Source organism: Podarcis cretensis, assembly GCF_951804945.1.
Source record: "Podarcis cretensis genome assembly, chromosome: 3".
Classification (NCBI taxonomy): domain Eukaryota; kingdom Metazoa; phylum Chordata; class Lepidosauria; order Squamata; family Lacertidae; genus Podarcis; species Podarcis cretensis.
The window spans coordinates 17,280,226-17,300,290 of NC_137172.1; the positions used below are offsets into that span (position 1 = coordinate 17,280,226).

At 45.1% G+C, this 20,065-nt stretch overlaps 1 protein-coding gene across 4 annotated transcripts; it reads left to right on the top strand.

The window, feature by feature from the left end:
- The first annotated feature begins 805 nt into the window (after positions 1-805).
- Positions 806-20,056, top strand: TMEM178A (transmembrane protein 178A). Of its 4 annotated transcripts, none has more exons than XR_013836593.1 (4): positions 812-1,358; positions 3,091-3,188; positions 16,865-16,978; positions 17,806-17,827. XR_013836593.1 is itself a non-coding variant. In XM_079969079.1 (4 exons), exons 1-4 carry the CDS (start codon positions 911-913, stop codon positions 19,841-19,843), a joined length of 942 nt encoding a protein of 313 aa, XP_079825205.1. In that variant the 5' UTR covers positions 896-910; the 3' UTR covers positions 19,844-20,056. The 4 variants fall into 4 exon arrangements, 3 of the variants coding, with proteins under 3 accessions (XP_079825203.1, XP_079825205.1, XP_079825204.1); XM_079969079.1 differs by lacking the exon at positions 3,091-3,188 and adding an exon at positions 19,602-20,056 and having other exon boundaries at positions 896-1,358; positions 17,806-17,943; XM_079969078.1 differs by lacking the exons at positions 812-1,358; positions 3,091-3,188 and adding exons at positions 12,877-12,929; positions 19,602-20,056 and having other exon boundaries at positions 17,806-17,943.
- Positions 20,057-20,065: the final 9 nt, after the last annotated feature.

Consider the following 20,065-nt stretch of genomic DNA (forward strand, 5'->3'; position numbering starts at 1 on the left):
TTGCCGATCAGAAGCTCGGCGGTTCAAATCCCCACAACGGGGTGAGCTCCTGTTGCTCGGTCCCTGCTCCTGCCAACCTAGCAGTTTGAAAGCACGTCAAAGTGCAAGTAGATAAATAGGTATCGCTCCGGCGGGAAGGTAAACAGCGTTTCTGTGCACTGCTCTGGTTCTCCAGAAGCGGCTTAGTCATGCTGGACACATGACCCGGAAGCTGTATGCCGGTTCCCTCGGCCAATAGAGCGAGATGAGCGCCTCAATCCCAGAGTCAGCCCCGACTGGACCTAATGGTCAGGGGTCCCTTTACCTTTACTTCTTGGAAAGACTAAAGAGAGTGAAGGTGAGCTCATTCTTTCATAAGAACACAAGAAGAGTCTAGCTGGATCAAGCCAATGGCTCATCTAGAAGACACAACAGGCCGGGCAGTTGGAAAGAAGTTGGGAAATGCACATGACCACTCCATGCGGCCTTTTAAGTCCAGAGTGCGAAATCTACGAGGCCATTCCCTTGCCCTGCGGAGAGAGGTGCGCCCTTTCCCTTCTCCGTTGGCGGCAGCGCCGCCGTCCCCTTCGCGCGTCTCCTTGCACTTCGTCGCCGTCCAGTCCAGGCGGCGGCGGCGGCGCTGCTGCTGCTCCCCCTGGCGCCCGCCGGCTGCAGCTGCAAGTGCCCGCGCTGTCCTTTGTGCAGCTCGGCCCACCCGCCCGCGGGGAGTGGACGGACGCCCCCCGCCCAGTCCGCCTGCCTGCCTGCCGGCCCGCCCAGTCCGCCGCGTGCCGGGGCTGTGCGCGCGTGCTCCGGGGATGCTCCCGCCCGGACGCCGGTGGCCGCGCTGCCGCCGCCGCCGCCGCGATGTGCGGGGGCTCTGACGCCGGGCGGGGCGTCCTCTGAAGGGGGCCGGCGCGCGGGGCGAGCCATGAGGGGCGGCCGGGGGCGAGGGCTGGTGGGCGCGCTCAGCCTGTGCCTCAGCCTGTGCTCCTTGGCGCTGCTCGTCACGGCCATCTTCAGCGACCACTGGTACGAGACCGACCCCCGTCGCCACCGGGAGAGCTGCGAGAGCCGCGCCGGCAGCGCCCACTCGCCCGAGCAGCGACGCCGCCTCCTGCCGCTGCCCCACTTGCCCTTGCGAGGCGCCAAGCGGCGGCTCCCTCGAGGCGGAGGAGGAGGAGGAGGAGGAGGCGGCGCAGCTCCGGCTCCCGCGCCCGCCGGCGACTTCCCGCCTCTGGAGAAGTGGAGGGCCCTGGTGGGGCTCGGGGTGCTGCAGTCGCCCTGCGGCCGCCCGCTCTTCGCCACTTACGCCGGCCTCTGGAGGAGATGCTACTTCCTGGGCGTCGACAGGGACCTCGACAGCTTGGTGGAGAGAGGTAAGGGGCCAGGAGGGTCGCCCCCAGGTCGGGCTTTCCCCAACACGGAATGCACCTCCTTCCTCGCCTGCTGATGGAGTGCCCCCCATCACAGGATCACCATGCACGACCCCCTTATCATTTCTTCACTGGGTTCCCTTGCCTCTGGCACACACCTTCTTTGTCCCCCCCAAGCCAAAGCCGTCCTTTAGCCTTGTCATCCCCGAAACATCATTCCTGCACCCCTTTATAAGACCTCCTTGCAGAGTTAATACACCAATATCCTCTCCTTGCTGTTGATTTTGGGCACCCCTTCGCTCCCCCAGTTTGGAGGAATCAAGCGTGTTCCTGAGCGTACGCACCGACACTTGGTTTTGCACACAGCCCTAGTAACATCTCTAGGCAAAGTCACTTATTGGGTGCACAACATCGCTTAATACTGCATTGCCTCTTTTTTATTGCCCAGACCCTCTTCCATTCCAGCATTGTCTTCTGTCATTCCTTGCGCTCCTCAGGTCTGGTTATTGGCTTTATTCTCTCCGCTGCACCTTCCTCACACGATGCTGTCCTGTAACTCTCTTGCATATTCCTTTTTCCTACCCTTCCTCCTCTTTCTCCTGTGGAGTGCTTAGCAAGAAGGACATCAGGAGAACCGCTCAATTCATTAGGAACCAGTGGTGTGCATCGGTGATGGAATGCATGGCCGAGTGACTGTGGACTTGGAGAGTACATTTCCTTAAGTAGCCATGATCCTTCCATCATTTCTCAGTTAATGGAATGCATGAACCACACAACCACAGCACATGGTTAACCTGTAACGTGCTTCTTCATCAATCTCCCTGTGTGCCAGGATAGTGGCACTATGCACTTTAGCACTCTGGACCCTGTTCCTCCTTATCATTCACACATTGCTCTCTCTTGCCCTCCACCAGTGCTTCATGTGTTCCTTGGCACAGAACTGTTGATAATGCCTTACAAAGCCCCCATTTGCCATATCATGACTCCTAGTTATTATGTCTCCATGCCCCATTCTCTGTCATTATGTTCAAAAGAACCACAGATCAAGCCTTCAACGCATGTATAGCAGCAGTGTGTCTCTTTTCCCCACAAAATGCAAGCAGCCACCCATTGGTACCATTCATCTTATTGCATCTCTACACACCGTGCAGGTTCTTTCTCACTCCCTGTGAATCCTCTTTTCTGCCTGAAAAGGCTCTGCAGCCACTGCACTCTCCTCTTTAATACAAAGGCACTGTGACCTTCCCTTCACAATAAATGGATACTGTTCAATGTCCTGGCATGCAGAAGCAACATTCACTTCCCCACCAAGCACACAGAAACCACAGACCACCTTTCTATTGAGGTATTAGATAGGCCTCTTAGCCCAAGAAACTAGCATTTTGACCTTTTTGTACTCATTCCTTCAGGAGGCAAAACTTAAATCTGCTTTCTGTTAGGTGTTTAGCAGACCCATTATGCGATTCACCCAGATACTGGACACCTAATAGTGTTGGGTTGCAAAAGGTTGCTCCCCCCCCTCAATTTTATCAGTTTCTATTTTTGGATGTAAATTATTATCAACAACAGTCAAAAAAGGGGGGGGGGAGAGCAGAGTATTTAAATGCGGCCAAAATGTTAGTTTTACCAGCACAATCACTCTGTGATTTCTTCTTCACTGTCTTCACTGCCCACCTTCAAATGATGCTTAAGCCCGAAATATAATCCCTCCTTATCCTCTTCTCTGCTGCTGTAGGTTTTGCTGTTCCCAGCCGCCTTTTGTCCTCCTCCCCAAATGACAAGCCCATGTGAGCAAGAGAGGGATGTTCTGATCTGTGTAAATCTTAAATATTGGTGAGTTAGCACTCCAAAAGTGGAACGTTCCAGTGTCACATTAGTTTTAGAATCAGCTTACATCTTTCTGTCACTACACTGCAGGGAAGGGGAAGCTTTTTAAGACCAAGGAACACATCTCCTTATGGGAACCTTCTGGGTGCCACATGCCATTGGTGGTGGGTGGGGCCATAAGCAAAAGTGGGTGGAGCAATGACTTTATACAACTGGCTAGTTTTACATGTATTCACACAGGCAAGCAAGAGGCATTAACAGAGCTCAAGGACACATTCCAGTCAGGCAAAAATGCTCAATGAATATGCAAAGTAGAACTGGTGAGGAGTGTGGCCTGGCTAGGGGCCTTGGCTGAGAAGGGCCTGTGGTCTGGAGAGAGTCCTAAGGGCCACATAGAGGTGACAGGAGGACTGCTTTTACCCCTAGGGCAGTTCACCACCCCTGCTATATTTATTTGTTTGAAAGTGCTGTTTTCATGCTGCATTTATTTGTTAGCAGAGCCTTTACCAACCTTGTGACCACTTGTTTTGGGCAATGATGCCTGTGAGCCAATTTGGTCTGAAGGGAGTTGTAGTCCAAATGTTTGGTGGGGGAGGCATCAGGTTGGCAAATGCTGATTTAGTATGTGGCATGCTTTGCTCTGCCTTTAAAGGTAAAGGTAAAGGTACCCCTGCCTGTACGGGCCAGTCTTGACAGACTCTGGGGTTGTGCGCCCATCTCACTCAAGAGGCTGGGGGCCAGCGCTGTCCGGAGACACTTCCGGGTCACATGGCCAGCGTGACTTCGCTGCTCTGGCGAGCCAGAGCCGCACACGGAAACGCCGTTTACCTTCCCGCTGGTAAGCGGTCCCTATTTATCTACTTGCACCCGGAGGTGCTTTCGAACTGCTAGGTTGGCAGGCGCTGGGACCGAGCAGCGGGAGCGCACCCCGCCGCAGGGATTCGAACCGCCGACCTTTCGATCGGCAAGTCCTAGGCGCTGAGGCTTTAACCCACAGCGCCACCTGCCTTTATTAAGTTTGAATTGTGCAAAACTCCCAGTTTCAGACTGTACTTAATGGATATACTGTAGTACTGTTTCTAATTAGTATATCTTGCAGCACACTCCCTCTTAGGAATGACCTGTTTCATGCAAACCCATGTTTGGAACCACTTGGGGAGCAAAGTAGCTTGTGCAGGGAGGGCTGTGCTAGTTAAAGGTAGGTAAGAGGTGGACAGGGAAGGGGTCAAGCACACCCTCCTCTGGCGTCTTCTTTCCAAACCCACTTCCTGTTGTGCTTCCCCCCCCCCCCCTGCATGTGTCTAAGCGTTTTAAAGCAGGGAAAACTCAGCATGTTGCTAGACTACAACTTCCATAACAACCAAACATTGGCCATGCTGACTGGAACTGATGGGAGCTGGATGGAGTACAATGACTTCTGGAGGGTCAAATCCCCCCCCCCCCCAATACTCTAAAGAGAGAAAGAAACGTAAAGGCACAAAAGAAGATGTCATGTTCTGGGATAGCTCAGTTGGTAGAACACATGACTCTTGACTTCAGGGTTGTGGGTTTGAGCCCCACATTGGGCAAAAGATTACTGTGCTGCAGGGGGTTGGACTAGATGACCCTCATGGTAATAATAATAATATCTTTAATACGGTCAATGACCAGAAAGCAATTTATAAAAGAAATACAACATTATAGCAATATTGTGCTACAAATAACAGTGGAAATTTGGCCAATTCACAGAATTGGTGCTTATATTTATAACCAGGTTTCGTCTGTTAAGGTCTTAAGAGTTAAATTCAAATGTCGCTACTGTTTGTTATCGTTCCTTCGGTGTTTACAATTTGAACTCCGTTGCTGACATCATTGCTCGTCTTATTCTTGTTGCAATGTAACAATACTTTGCCACAGGCCTGTTGATTTCGGGCTCTTTATCAGCTAGGAGGTGTCTGATATAGGTGTCATCTGTACTACGGGGTATTTTCCTCAGAATCGGTTCGACCCTCATGGTCCTTTCCAACTCTACAATTCTATGGTTCTTGACACAGTATATGTGACAGGGACTGAAACATTCTTTTGAAAAAGGACAAAGAATCAGAGTGAAATTGGTAGGAGTAGTAGCAAGAGGAAGACCTTTAGCTCAGAGGTAGAGCATCTGCTGTGCATGCAGAAATTCCCAGATTCAGTCTCTGGCATCTCAAAGTAGGGATAGGAAAAAAGATCCCCCCCCCCCACATGCCTGAAACTCTGGAGAACCCTTGGCAGTTAGTGTAGATAATACTTAGCTCGATGGGTCAATGGTCTGACTTGATATAGGGCAGCTTCCTATAGAGATACAATTACAGTGGTACTTCGGGTGAAGTACTTAATTCGTTCCAGAGGTCAGTTCTTAACCTGAAACTGTTCTTAAGCTGAAGCACCACTTTAGCTAATGGGGCCTCCTACTGCTGCCACTCTGCTGGAGCACAATTTCTGTTCTCATCCTGAAGCAAAATTCTTAACCTGAGGTAATATTTCTGGGTTAGCGGAGTCTGTAACCTGAAGCATATGTAACCTGAAGCGTATGTAACCTGAGGTACCACTGTATCATAGTAGTTTAACAGTCAATCCCTCTTCACCGGGAACTCTGGAATAGGAGCTCTGTATGGGGAATAGGGGTCTCCTAACAACTCTCAGTTTGACCAAACTGCGGGAGGCAGTGGAAAACAGGAGTGCCTGGCGTGCTCTGGTCCATGGGGTCACGAAGAGTCGGACACGACTAAACAACAACAAACAACTCTCAGCACTCTTTACAGACTACAGTTCCCAGAATTCTTCATGGGAAGCCATGACTGCTTAAAGTGATATAATAGCACTTTAAATGTATGGTGTGAGCGTGACCTAGGTTGGTGGTGATCACAGTGTCTCGTGGTAGAAAATCCCACGATTTAACTGTGTGTACGGTGTAAAGAAGTCCTTCCTTCCAGAATGCGCCACTAGTGTGCAACAGCATTTTGGATCAGGAGCTAGCCACAAAGTGGTATTATGCCTGCAGCTGTGGAGAATCACTTACGTGCAGTAGATCTGCCAGGAAAATGGCATAGCCTCCTCCAAAGCTTCTGCATACAGGGAAGGAAAGCAGAATGGATCCAAACTCCGGGGCTGATACTTCATAGCACAATTCCTTGAATTGGCTAAGACATTGTTGCTAGCCCAGCGGTGACTAAACGCTGGCTCAAATGCTAAAATAAAACAAAAATGACTTGCTGTCAGGAAAACATCAAGCATACAATTGAGATAGAAGGGTCAAGTTGACCCAGGAAATTTATACTCCTCCCGGAGCAGAGTCAGCAACATAAAGAAAAGCCATCTGAAAAAAGAGTGTATTTTTCTTTTATTTATTTTTGACAAAAGAATTTGTATTTTTGTACTGAGCCTCTTGGAAAATCAAGTTTCTTTTGATATACATAGTTACAGTGAAAACAAAATTAAAAAAATCCTTCCAGTAGCACCTTAAAGACCAACTAAGTTATTTCTTGGTATGAGCTTTCGTGTGCATGCACACTTCTTCAGATATCTGAAGAAGTGTGCATGCACACGAAAGCTCATACCAAGAAATAACTTAGTTGGTCTTTAAGGTGCTACTGGAAGGATTTTTTTTAATTTTGTTTTGACTATGGCAGACCAACACGGCTACCTATCTGTAATAGTTACAGTGTTTATTCCAGTAAATAATAAATGGTGCCCACTGATCCATCAATGATACTGATATAAAGTACCATCAGCACCATTTTTCTCCTTGAAATATCAGTCAGTTTGTTCATTTCCATACTCTCCAAAGCTTTTGTCAGATATTCTGTCATTGATGGTATAGTTTTCAGCCTTCCAGTGCCTGGCAAAAACAATCCTGGCAGTAACCAACCGTTCTGAGATGAGAAATCTTACAGCACTTGGATATCTTATTAGCTAAACTATTAAATGATAGTAAATTCTGATTATGGGGGTTGTTTATTCTTTCTTATTTATTTGCAAAAAAACCAAAAACATGTACTACCAATGTTAAGAAAACATCATGACAATGAATAGCATAAAATGAACATTAGAATTCCATTCATAAAACAAGTACAAAATACTTTACAAATCAGAAGATCAAATTAATACATCAGCAGAGATGGATCACCCCTCAGGGGAAGCATGGGTGAAAAGATGGGAGTTTTAAGATGAGTTTTAGTACTGTAGATGCCTGCCAGATGTTTATTGAGGCACACTCCAAACTCTAAAGGGCAGGTGACACCACACTTAGTCCTAGATAACTAAGACAAACCTTGAGAGCATATGTCACTAAGAAGACAATCTCTCCTGAACATTGAAGTTCCTGGACAGTGGTATACAAAGCAAGGCATTCCAAGAGGTAACCTGGTCCCAAGTTGTTCAAGACCATAAACTTGCATAGTAGTGTTGATTGGGCAGCCACTCCAACAGCTTTGCTGTGGTATATTCTGAATTAGCTTTAGATATACTTCTCTTGTGTGTACTGTGATATCAAGAGGAGGTTACAAGCTTATGTACTTATTCCACTCTTCTCAGCATGCATAGAGCTGGGCACTACAATTGAGTAATCCTGTTTATTTCAACATGGGATCTCCTTTGTCCCTAGATATCAAATCCACTAAGAGAATTGGGCTCCGTATCTAGGCTGTGGGAGTACAACTCCTATCAGTCAGAGCTAGCATGGAGTGGTCTGGGATGATGGATATTTCTGTTTGTTTCAGCAACATTTGAAGGGCCAAAGGTTCCCCATCCCTGATCGAAGCAAAAGGGGAATCTTGCATGCAGAGAATCTTGTGGTGCCTGGTTTGGACTTTCACTTGCATGGCAAGGGGAGTGAGGAATGGAGCAGCAAAACAGCTTGTGAGCCCAACTACCTTTTCTCCCTATCAGACTTTTGTTTGCTCCCTCTGTGGGCTAGTTCAAGACCTATTTGGTAATCAAAGCCTCTATATCAAATTTATCCTTTAATTTCAGTGGGTGTTCTCTGAGTAAAACGTAGTTGAATGGCATCCTGGGTTGCTGTATCTTCTGACTCCAATGTTCTGTTGCTGTACTCTTATTTTTGAATTAAATAACAAAACTAAAAGAAAAGGAAGTTTCATTGCACTAGCTGAATAACTGCTCTGATATCCTATATCCTAACTTTTCTGATATCCTATATTGAGGCTCTAAGGCTTCCCTTTTTTGCTACTTCGTATATACGTACCTTGTTGTCTAGTATAACCACTATTCCTCGTGGAAGACAATCTTACTCTGCTATGAGAGATCGCCATATATAACCACTATTCCTCCTGTTTTCAATATTGAAAGAGATGCACATACCCCCATTAACAGTGCTCTCTTTCCCCCTCTGGGAACAAATAGGCATTAATGTCATCGTCTGGTTGTCCACTCTGGAGTGTGACATTTTGCTTACAAGTGCAAATGAGGTCCCTCTAAGACAGTCAAGTTTGGGAAATGGAGGTTTACAAGGTGGTTAAGTAGTTAAGGTTGTGGGCTGCACTGCTAGCTCACTAGGCGAGTGAGAAAAGGGCAAGATAATTCTATTAACAGTACAATTACTTTTTGAAAAAAGCGAACAAGGCGGGGGCATGTTTAATGCAGTTTCATTTAAGGAGCTTACTCACAGCTACCCATTAAACTTCACAGCTGACTACTGTTTGAAATCAGTATTCCCTGCATCCAGCTCAATGCTTTAGCCTAGGCATCAGCAATTGGAGACCCCAGGGTGTCCAATTCATGTTTGTGTTGCCCCCTTTTCCCCTTCCCCTACAACTGCCAAGCCAAAGTTAAAAGAAATGTGCAGAATGGTTACTGTCCCTGTGATTTGCTGGGACACCTAGAAAGCCTGTTTAAACTTTGAAAAAAAAAACCCAAACACTTTAAAATAGCTCCCCTCCCCCGAGTTTAAATGAACATCTTAGCTGTAGTGGTGGCGATGCCTAGAATATCTCACTCTGAGGAAGGACACTGTCTATCCAATCCCCAGAGCAAGGCAGGAAGGAGTTAGAGGGGACGGCAAAGAAAACTGCCAGCAAATGGGGGGGGGGGACAAGAAGGGAGGAGTGGATACGAATAATTGGGAGAGGGGGTGCCAGGAGGGAAGTGTGGGGTGTGGTGGGAAAATCTCTTGAGGTGGCCAAGTCCAAAGCCTCTGGAGAGCTCCACTTTGAGGAAGGCTGGTGTATAAATACATAAAGAATGTAAAATACTTTACCCTGCTAAGCAATGTGCAACACAGTCTTACAGAAAGAACACAAGAAGAGCCTGCTGGGTCAGGCCAAAGGCCCATTTAGTCCAGCATCCTGTTCTCACAGTGGCCAACCAGATGCCTGTGGGAATTTTGCAAGCAGGACCCAAGTGCAAGAGCACTCTCTCCTGTGATTTCCAGAAACTGCAGTTCAAACACATAAAGCCTCTGTGGAGTCAGAGCATAGCCATTGTGGCTAGTAGCCCCTGATAGCTTTTACCTCCATGAATTCATCTATTCCTCATAGATTCATGGAATTGTAGAGTTGGAAGGGAAACCAAGGGCCATCTAGTTCAACCCCCTGCAATGCAGGAATCACAGCTAGTGCATCTCTGACAGATGGCCATCCAACCTCTGCTTAGAGCCATCCAAGTTGGTGGCCATAGTGGGAGTGAATTCCATAGTTTTAACTATACACTGTGTAATTCCTAAATGGTGAGGGAGTGAGCTCTCCTGGGATCCCTGCTGATAGTTCAACTCAAGGGTGTTATAGGTGGCAATGTGGCCCAGGAGCACAAAGGCCAGATCAGAGTTTGAGACTGATATTTGGTGGTTCCATTTGGGTTCAACTTTTCCTCTTCCATTGTTCTTCTCACATCATGCTAAGGAACAGCCTACAACCGTAATGCTCATTTTTAAAAATTCAGTAATAAAACTAGGCAATGAGCTTGTAGGTATCACTGAGATTTGTTGCTGGGTTTCAAAAGAAATTCATTATGGCTGCAGGCTTTCTTTTACTATGACATGTGGCATGTTATAGCAGCTGAGGCACAAGACAACAATCTTCGTAATGAAATGTTTCAGTGCAGTTGCTCTGAAAATGCAAACATGCATTCACTAGATTGTCTTGAGAATTGGGTTATAAATTGTGTTAATTGTGCTGTGCAAACAGAAATGGTGGAATTTTTGTCAGCCTCAGTCAAGGGATGTACTTCCCTATTAGTAGCAAAGTGTAAAAATAGTTATTGCTTTAAGTGCTTTCATGATCATAATCGGCAGAATCATTATGACATTTCACTGCTTGTTTCTCTAGGGAGAACATTTAATATTTATATCCAGCTACACCGTACAGCAGAAGAAAATACCTTCTTTGCAATAGATGCTAGGGCTTCTCGGGCTTCTCCTACTGATCCTTCCATGCCTCTGATAATACCCCAAATATCGCACATGTTGTAGCAATTTACTCTTCCCAGCAAGGAATGCCCAGAATGTTACTTGATGGAAATCAGCATTTCTTCAGGCTTAGTCTTTCTATTGGACAATGGGGATATGCATCCCAGTCACAAGTAGCCAACTTGTGTTGCTATATTTGGTAACTAATCGTCAGCCATGACAGGCCCTTGGCTGGTTCTAATGAAGATAAATTAGTGCATTGCCACTTCTAGGTTCAATGGACTGCTACTAATGTATTCAAAGGATTTTTTGTTCATACTTGTAGCAATGAACTCAGATGGAAAGTGAATGATTCCCCTTTGACTTTTAGCTAGGGATCAGGGAAACAAAGCTATCCTTCAAAATCTGTACTACTCAATATTTTGTGATGCAGTTCTCCAACAACAAAGTTGTATCAAAAAGCTTCTATTAAAGTGTCCAGTAAAATGCATTAAAAACACTAAATTTAGGTGCCACGAACTAAACATAAGATCTGAAGCTATCAAAAGTATTTGTGATGCCTTTCTTTTAATTCTGCAAACAACATTTCTCCCCTTGCTCTTACTTAGTTTTACAAGCACAGCCCAAACATCTTCAGCTTCTTCACCTCACCCTTAGTCTCTACAGCTCTTTTTGCTCCGTATTTATGTCCAGAACCTCAGGCTTGCTTGCTTGTCTTTTTGAGACATTCCAGCATTATTTAACCTTTCACCTCTCTGACTCAGTGGGCTCTTTCTTTCCATGCAAGGGAGTTATGCCACAGTTGGCATGTAACAAAGAATTGCAAGGTTTTATCCCTTGGATGCAAATCTGCTTGTTCCAGTTTCTTAGTTGGTAACGGCCCAGTTGTGCCAGTTAGCTACTGAGCATTTTGCTCCAGCAGACTTCGCAGAGAGCTTTCAGCATTTATGCAAAAATTGGTCAGAAGGACATGCTTCTGTGCAATAGCGGGATGGAAAGTACACATCGTGCAAATGAACCAGATCCTCATCATCTTGCAAAGTGGAAAGAGCGGTGTAATCGTTGTAGGGCTGTGTGTGTGTTTAGAACACCACCCAGCTATGGTGAGGCATTTCCATATCATGCACCAGCAACAACTCTAGAAAGGCATATGTGCTGCCACCACAAGGCCTCTAGGAGAGCCCAGAGGAACTGTGAGTGCCATGCACTGCAGGAAGGTACATCACATGTTCCTTCAGGAGGTTGTGTGTCCACAGATGAAAGCACTGTCAGGCAGGGTTAGAAATCTGCCAGTCCAGAAGAAAAGCTGGGAAGATAGAAGGGAAAATAGAAGAAAACTGTTCTCCAGCTTCCACATTTGTTCCACACAGCCCCCTGCTCCAAAGAAAAATATTGATAATTGAATAGTTTCAAGCCCAAAATAATTTTAAAGAGATTTTAAATATTACTTTCCCCCCTTCAGATTTCTATAGTAGAATATGTCTAATATTAAGCACAACCTTTTAAAGAATTGGAATGATAAAATGTAACAACTTTGCATAAAAACATATCCAAATAGCTTCTTGTCAGTTTTTCTTCCCCCACCCCTTATGTCCACATCTTCACCTTACCAAAAGTAAGTATCATACCACTTTAAATAGTTATGTCTTCCTACAAAGCAGCCTGGGAACTGTTGTTCATTAACGTGCTGAGAGTGAGAGTCGTTAGGAGACCCCCACACTCCACTCACAGAGCGACAATTCCCAGAGTGGCTTAACAGGCAATGCCTCTTCCCAATGAACTCTTGCTCCTTGCTCCCGCCCCAGTTCAGAGTTCAAACCCAGCTGGCAACCCAGTCTCCAATTAAGATCTCAGTGGGACTTGTGCTTTAGGTCTCATGTACTTGGCTACCCCCATGGCTCAGTGCTGCCACAAATTTGGGGCTCATTCTAGCTGGCTGACCAATTACCCACCCCTGACAGTTACTGCCAAACTCAGTGTCATTTTTTGAGACTCTTCCTGGATTGTTTTTCAAGCAAGACTGAGGAGATTGCTTGAACAAACCCCCATACTGAATAAAATGATTTGGGGGACCAGTTATTCCTGTTTAATAAAAAGAAAGGTGCACTCTTCAGTTGTCTCTTGAGGCAGACAGATGCCAACAAGAAGGCATAAACAATAACCCACAGATATTGGATAGTCAGGCTGATGGGTCTCTAGTTGCAGAGGTTTACTGGCCACCCCTGTTGGCATGGAGACAGCCTGAGCAGAATGCAAATATGGACATTCTGATGTCATACATGATGTCATAAACAAGTTATGCTCAAAAGTCTTGGCAGAGTGAGAGGCAATCCACGTCTGAACTCTGGCAAGATGGATCATCATGGCAGGTGATGAATATATATCGGGGCTATATTCACTTTTATTATAGGGGAAGTGTTTGGGAATGAAGAGGCCTTTTGACACTCCCCCCGCCCCACCAGTAACATTATTTGGTGAGCCAACAACTTCTACATGTGAAATGGCAAAGAAGCCTGGAACACAGTCTAGACATACTGGACATTTCAAAAGGATTTTAAGATATTCTGAATTATAAAAATGCTTTAAATGGATGAAAGGACGTGGGGATTGGAGGTGAGTTTATTCACAAGAGAGGTTATCAAATAACTTTGGATATATTGGATCGATTAGATTATAAACTTCTGGAAACAGAAGGCTTTCAGGCCAGCCACACACAGCTCTTAAATCAGGCATAGGGCATGAAAGCAACAATAAAATTTGCTGGAGAGTCTTGCATTGATGGCTCTCTAGTAACAGGGATTTATTACTGTCCAATGCTGTTGGCATGGAGATAGCTTGAGCTGAATGCAAACATAACATTCTGCTGTCATGAATGATGTCACAAACAGCTTAAGCTCAAAATTCTTGGCAGGTGAGAGTGAGTTAACAGACCAAATCTGAACTGGCAAGAAAGATTCTGGATCTTTGTTAACAGGTGATAAATTTATTGGCTTTGTGTGAGGGTGCTTAAGTAAACTTGGAAAAGGGGTTTCCAGATAACCTGTTTATTGAGCATTTATCTTGATTTGTTTGTAGGGAGATTAGATGATGTTTGCTATTTAATAAGCATACATTCTGATTTGTTTATGAGGTTAGATGATGTGGCACGAAAGCAAGTGTTATCCCACACTTTCCCATGCATCTCCCCATCACCTCCCTTATCACAGAATGTTCCCCCTTTTGGAGGAAGTGGGTTTGTTGCCCAGGGCATCCCAAATAACTACAATTGCACAACCCACATTTTCTGGTATATAACTGAATCCCACCCAAAAATAGTGAATGCCTGGAAGCACCCAAAAAGTCCTGAATGGGCTGATCTTTTTCTTCCCTCTCCTTCCTAGAGTTGTTGTGACAAAACCTGCAGGGCTTTCTTGAGGGCCAAAATTGACGCTATTGATTTAAGCCGTTCTTCCTCCCATCTCCTTTTTATTGTCATACTTCCAGTCTACTACTCCTTTTCACTAGAGTCTTCCCATTCAGGTTTGGCTGAATGCTTGCTTACAAGTCAAGGAGAGACTTGTAGGTGGTTTTCCTGCATTAGCTGTGAGGTCTGTCCTCACCCCTACACAATCCTGACAATCTCATATTTTGTATTTTAAAATTCTAAGGAAATGGTCTAGCCAAGAAGCAAGCATTTTCAAGCCCATGATTTTCAGTGGGAGAAAATAGAACACATAAATTTAGTTCTTTTGTTGAAGCCAATTGTCCTAATCCATCTTGGGAGTTCTTTTACACTGAGAAGAAACCAGCCTTCCACTTGCACAGTGAATAATAATCAAAATGCCTATCTCCATCTGAATTACTGTACTCATGTGGGTCCTATTGAACAGGCTTGGTGCATTTTATTTAATAGGATGAGAATCTGCATCTGGGATTGTGAAGTGCCAATAGTTGCATGCAATGTAAGTTGAATCAGGGCCAATAGGTCTTTTTAGTTTTCATGGTTGCAGAGCTCTGGCTGAAAATTTAAGGGCATAGGGCTGGAAACAATGCGGCAAGTAGCAAGAAGCTTAAATGACGTGTTGTACAATATACATGTCACAAATCTGGACTTTGCAATAATAATCTGAGGCCCTTCTTTGTGTGCCTCCACAAGGGGTCTGGAGGGCAGCAACACAAGAATGGGCCTTTTCTGTGGTGGCTCCCCATTTGTGGTATGCTCTTTGAGGGAGGCTTGCCTGGCACCTAAAGATTAGCAATGAAGACCCAAGGCAAAAACATTCCTCTCCTCCCAGGCCTTTGGCTAGTTAAACCATCTATGGCCTATGGCCTTTTAAACTGTGCATGTGCATGGGTTTTTGTTTCATTTATTATGTTATGCATTTCTGTGTTTTTATACTGTAAACTGCACTGTTATCCTTGGATATATAAATTTAACAAACAAACAAATCCCATGTTTGCAAGAACACCCCAGCATGAGGCTCTGGATTAATTAGGTAGAGGATCTGGTCAGAGTTGGCCACAATGTACTGATAAAGTTGTTTTGAGTGACTATCGCAGCTCGCTTCTGATGTGCAGCAGGCTCCAAACTCCCTGTACGAGCACCTTGTGGAGAAGTATTACCAAATTGGCTTCCAGGGCTAGTTAATAGTCAAGGGTGATTTGAAGTTTGCTCAGTCAAAATAAGAAATAATGTTTTTACCCTATGTCTCAATAAAGATCTGAGATTATGTCTGCCAACCATTAAATCTTTCACTGACCCGCTGGTTGGCAAAATGTAAGCTTATCTCCTGTTATCACTGACACTTGCCAAAATAGTGCTTCACTTAACACTGATACTTGCCAAAATGGACCGATCATGAATAAAACTATTTAAAATATTCATAGTTCATTTTATCTAACATTGCATGTGTAAACCGTATGTTCTTAGAATAAATCTTTGTAGCTTATGCAGCAATATCCTGCAATCAGATGCTGTTCTTACATTCCCATAAACAAAACTGTGAATAACTTAGTAAGTACTATAAATATTTCAGCAAATTCCATTTTAATATGGGCATTAAGTAAATGTTTGCTTGGGCGCCTCCAGGAAAATAGGCAAACTTGCAGTTAAAATGCATGAAACCGACAGCTGCTGAAGATCTAACATCCAAAATTCAAGTGGCAATAAAATTAATCATACCAATGGAATTTGGACTTGTGGGCCCACCATACCAAAGAGGCTGGGAACCACTGTTCTATTTCACTGTATTATTTCCTCAGTTTGTAAAGCGGGATGCTGTAAGGGGTATCTGGGAGTCTAGATGTATTGCAAAATGATCAGGGGACCAGAATGATCACACTTCTCTCTGCCCCAAGCAGAGGAGTAGTTAGGGGTGTTGGGCACAATGGGTGTCACACCGTGGGGGGTGGCACTTACTGTGAGGCCTGCAATACGCCCTAGCCACGCATCTCTCTTGCGAGTGACGCGGTGGCTCGGGTGCCTGCTGGCTCTGTGCTGCCTGAAACGGTAGTGTGGGGCTTGCATCTGCCCATCACCTCCCCCTCAGCCGGCCTACAGCTGACGGAGAGGTGGCAGGCAGACTACATACAAGCTTTGCGCTGCCCGAAATGGCAACATGGGGCTTCTGTCTGCCTGCCACCTCCCCCTCAGCTGCCCTACAGCTGAGGGGAGGCGGCGGACAGACCCCTTGGAGGCTCCACGCAGCGCGCCGTGCCCCAGCTCCCCCACTGTGTGTGTCTCACCCTGGGCGCAGAGCACGGGTGCCACCCTGGGCACCCAAGCAGCTTGGTACGCCACTGGCCCCAAGTCAAAATTGACATGGGCCGCAGCAAGGGGTTTTGTGTAAGCTGCTTCCAGGGCAGCAGGGAAATCCTGTCAGCAAAAAGTAATGACTATCCATGCCAGAAATCTGATTTGGACTGGCACCCCTACACCGTGAAAGAAAAATCTTGCACCCAAGGGAAATATAATGTACAGCTTCATTGCAGAAAGGATCAGTATGCTAGCATGAGAGAGGCAGATGAATTGTCCTCTTCTACAGAGAGTTGTTTTGATTAAAGATGTTAACTGGCCTCTTCTGAAGACTTGAGTCCTTCCACAAAGGATCCTCTTTGTTGCACAAGACCCTCCCCTTCCACCAATGAAAGGAAAAGGATTTTTGTGTGGTGAGGAATTGGCCTCCTTTGAACCCAGTTCTTCCCAGTGGCTTGCCCTTTGCTTGCATAATTCCTCACTGCAGATTCCTCACTGCTGAAGAGCTTCGCTTATTCATCCTCGTTAAATGGAATTTGTTAAGCATTTCTGCCCTTCCCTTTCATAAAGGTATCACTCAGAGATGTACGGCAATCAAGTACCACTTCGCTCCACCAATACGCTTACGCAACATCCCGTTCAATTTAACCAAGACCATCCAACAAGATGAATGGCACCTGTTACGTAAGTAGTTAGGTTTTCATGATGCAAAATGTTGTTATTTACCCATTATAACATCCCCCCCCCCAAAAAAAATGGCAGTCCAGGTCAGGAAACTGTATCATCTTGCAAAACCAGTCAGCTTTTGTTATCAAGCCCAGCAGCAATAGAAAAGGATTGAAAAGGCCTCAGGAAATTTCTCCTCTGATCCATACCCAATAGCCTACGCAAAGTAAAGAACCTCTTTACTTCTAGAAATGCATCACTGCACAGTTTCGTTAACTTTGATTGTATTATTATTTTTTAAAAGGGAATGGGAGAAGACAAGGGACAGGCAGGATGGATTGACACTTTTTAGGGCAACAGTGGTAAAGAGAAATCAATGATAACTACTTGTACGTCACAAATGGTGACCTGTAGTTCAAAGGGGAGAAAAGACCACCAAACAGATGGATATTGTTCCCAATGCATTTCTAGGCAACTGTTTTATCAAGGGTGATTTTTTTATGCTTAGCGAAAACACTTTGGTATGCTGCAGAAAAATGTGTCTCACTTTTTGTTGATACTGGGTATGTACGGATATCTTAAAGTGCATTTTTTTGTATTCAGAATCCATTCCAGCAGAGTTCAAGGGGCTTGTTCTCAGAAACATGTGCATATGATTAGACCAGTGTTTGCCTACTCGATGCCCTCCAGAGGTTTTGAGCTACAGCTCCCATCAGTTTTGCTGGCTGGGACTGATGAGTTGTAGTTCAAAACATGGAGGAAACCCGGGTTGCCAAGGCTGAATTTTAAATTGTGTTACTTACTGATGCATATTTAACCTCGTCCTCTCTCACTTCTGGAAACAGATCTAAGAAGAATCACAGCAGGATTTCTTGGGATGGCAGCAGCTGTTCTTCTCTGTGGGTGCATCGTAACTACAGTCAGTTTCTTTTGGGAGGAAAGCCTCACACAGCACGTTGCCGGCCTCCTTTTCCTTATGTCAGGTACTATTTCAGCTTTGCCTGCTATATCCTTATGTGTGTCAGGTTTTACTCCCATCTGTTGAAGAGTTGTACCACATAATCTGGCCAAGGAGTTTTCACATTTTGGGCAGGTCAGCACTGCAAATGTAAACGGGTGTGATTGCTTCCCTCTTCCTTATCTGATAATCTTAATTCTACTAGGGAAACTAGGGATCTTTAATAGAATTTGTGGTTTCCATACAAATTTGTAGCACTGGGGGAGAGAGGTGAAACCACAGAAAGATGCTGGAAGTAGAGAAATTAACCAAAAGGTACAATGGTCAGAGCACTGGAAAAGAGAAAGACTGCCTTTAAAAATACTAAATGTAAAAAAAAGTGTATTTTTCTACACAAACACACTTTAGCAATCATACATCCACAAACGTGTGTTGAGCAGTTGTATTTTCCAGTAAATTCCCTGCAACAGTTTGAAGTTTCACATTCCCCCTCCTTGGTGTTGCCGTGTGTGTGTGTGTGTGTGTGTGCGCGCGTGCACGTGCACCACTATGTATTTAGGAAGCTTTCCTAATTCAAGGTGGTGGTGGCGACTGAACCTCCACATGTTACCTAAGACCAAAGGAACACACCAGAGTCACTTATTCTGTAAACAGACCTAAACAGGAAGAACAATTCCTGTGGAAGAGCTAAAATAAAGAGGATTGTGGTGCCTTAAAAACATAGGAAGAGCCCTGCTGGATCAGACCAAGGGCCCATCTTGTTCTCACAGTGGGTACCCAGGTGCCCATGGAAAGCCCACCATTAGGATCTGAGTGCAGCAGGACTTGTGATTCCCAAACACAGGTACTCAAAGACATACTGTTTCTGACAGCGGAGATAGAACACAGCCATGAATTTGCCTTTAAAGAATTCACAGATTTATTACGCTGCAAGCTTTTGTGAATCATAGAGTCCACAAAAACTTATGGTAAATCTGTGAAGCCTTGAAGGTACCCTAAACCATTTGTTTTCATGCTGCTAGACACTAATGCCTCTACACCTCTGGAAGTTGTGGGGTGGGATGTATGACCCTCTTTTACACACTGCTAGTGCTTCTAGATGACATGGGAAGCTGTGCTTACCTTGTGATGCTTGCTAACGCCTTAGACCTGGAAAAAGTAAAATCTCCCCGCACTTCCTTCTTGAAAAACAGTCATAATATTTCTCATCCATTGCCCACTCTCCTCCCACTTAAAATTTTTTTTATTCAGGCAGAATCTAAAATGACATTTTGAGGGGGTGGAAGCTTCTTAGCGTTACTGAAAGCCAAAAGAATGGAAAGACCATAGAAGGGTTTGTTTTGTCTACTCTGCCCATGTCTCTTTACAGAGCAGGGCTGCAGAAACTTTTTAAGCTGCTGGGCCTGATATTTATCTCCCTCCACCCCTGCAGCTCATCTGGTCACCCTAATAATTGCGCTTAATAATTATTCAAATTCTGATGACGGGCTACGTGCATGGAACATGCTCACCATTATTCTTGTAAGAAAACAATGCCTGTTGACTTCTGGTTTCAAAATTGTCTATCTTTCATTTGCCTTGCATGTCTCTTGATGATTTTATCCTGGGCTATTTTGAGCTGTTAGTAATTGCTGATTGTGCACATTTGGTAACCATGACACTGTGATTTTGTCTCCTTTGCAGGCATCTTTTGCACTATTTCTCTCTGCACTTATGCAGCAAGTGTCTCCTATGACCTAAACCGCTTACCCAAATTTATCTATGGTCTTCCTGATGACGTGGAACATGGATACAGCTGGTCTATATTCTGTGCTTGGTGCAGCTTAGGACTCATCGTAGCAGCAGGATGTCTTTGCACCACTTATCCACTCATTAGCAGGACAAAGATTAGCCATCTAAAGTCTACCAGAGACTCTTCTGTATGACTGCTTATCAGGGGATAATCCCTCCCCTTGAAAGGCAACAGGTGAAGAGTAGTCTTCAAGGATTTATAAGGGAGCTAAATTCATAATTCCAAGCACAAATGAAAACAAAACCCTGTCCCTTAAATACCAAACATTGTGTCTTACTAGCCAGGAAATACAGAGGATTTCTTCTCTACCTTCAGGGTGGCTGAAATAAAACGTTCAGACAACTGAGTTCTTGTG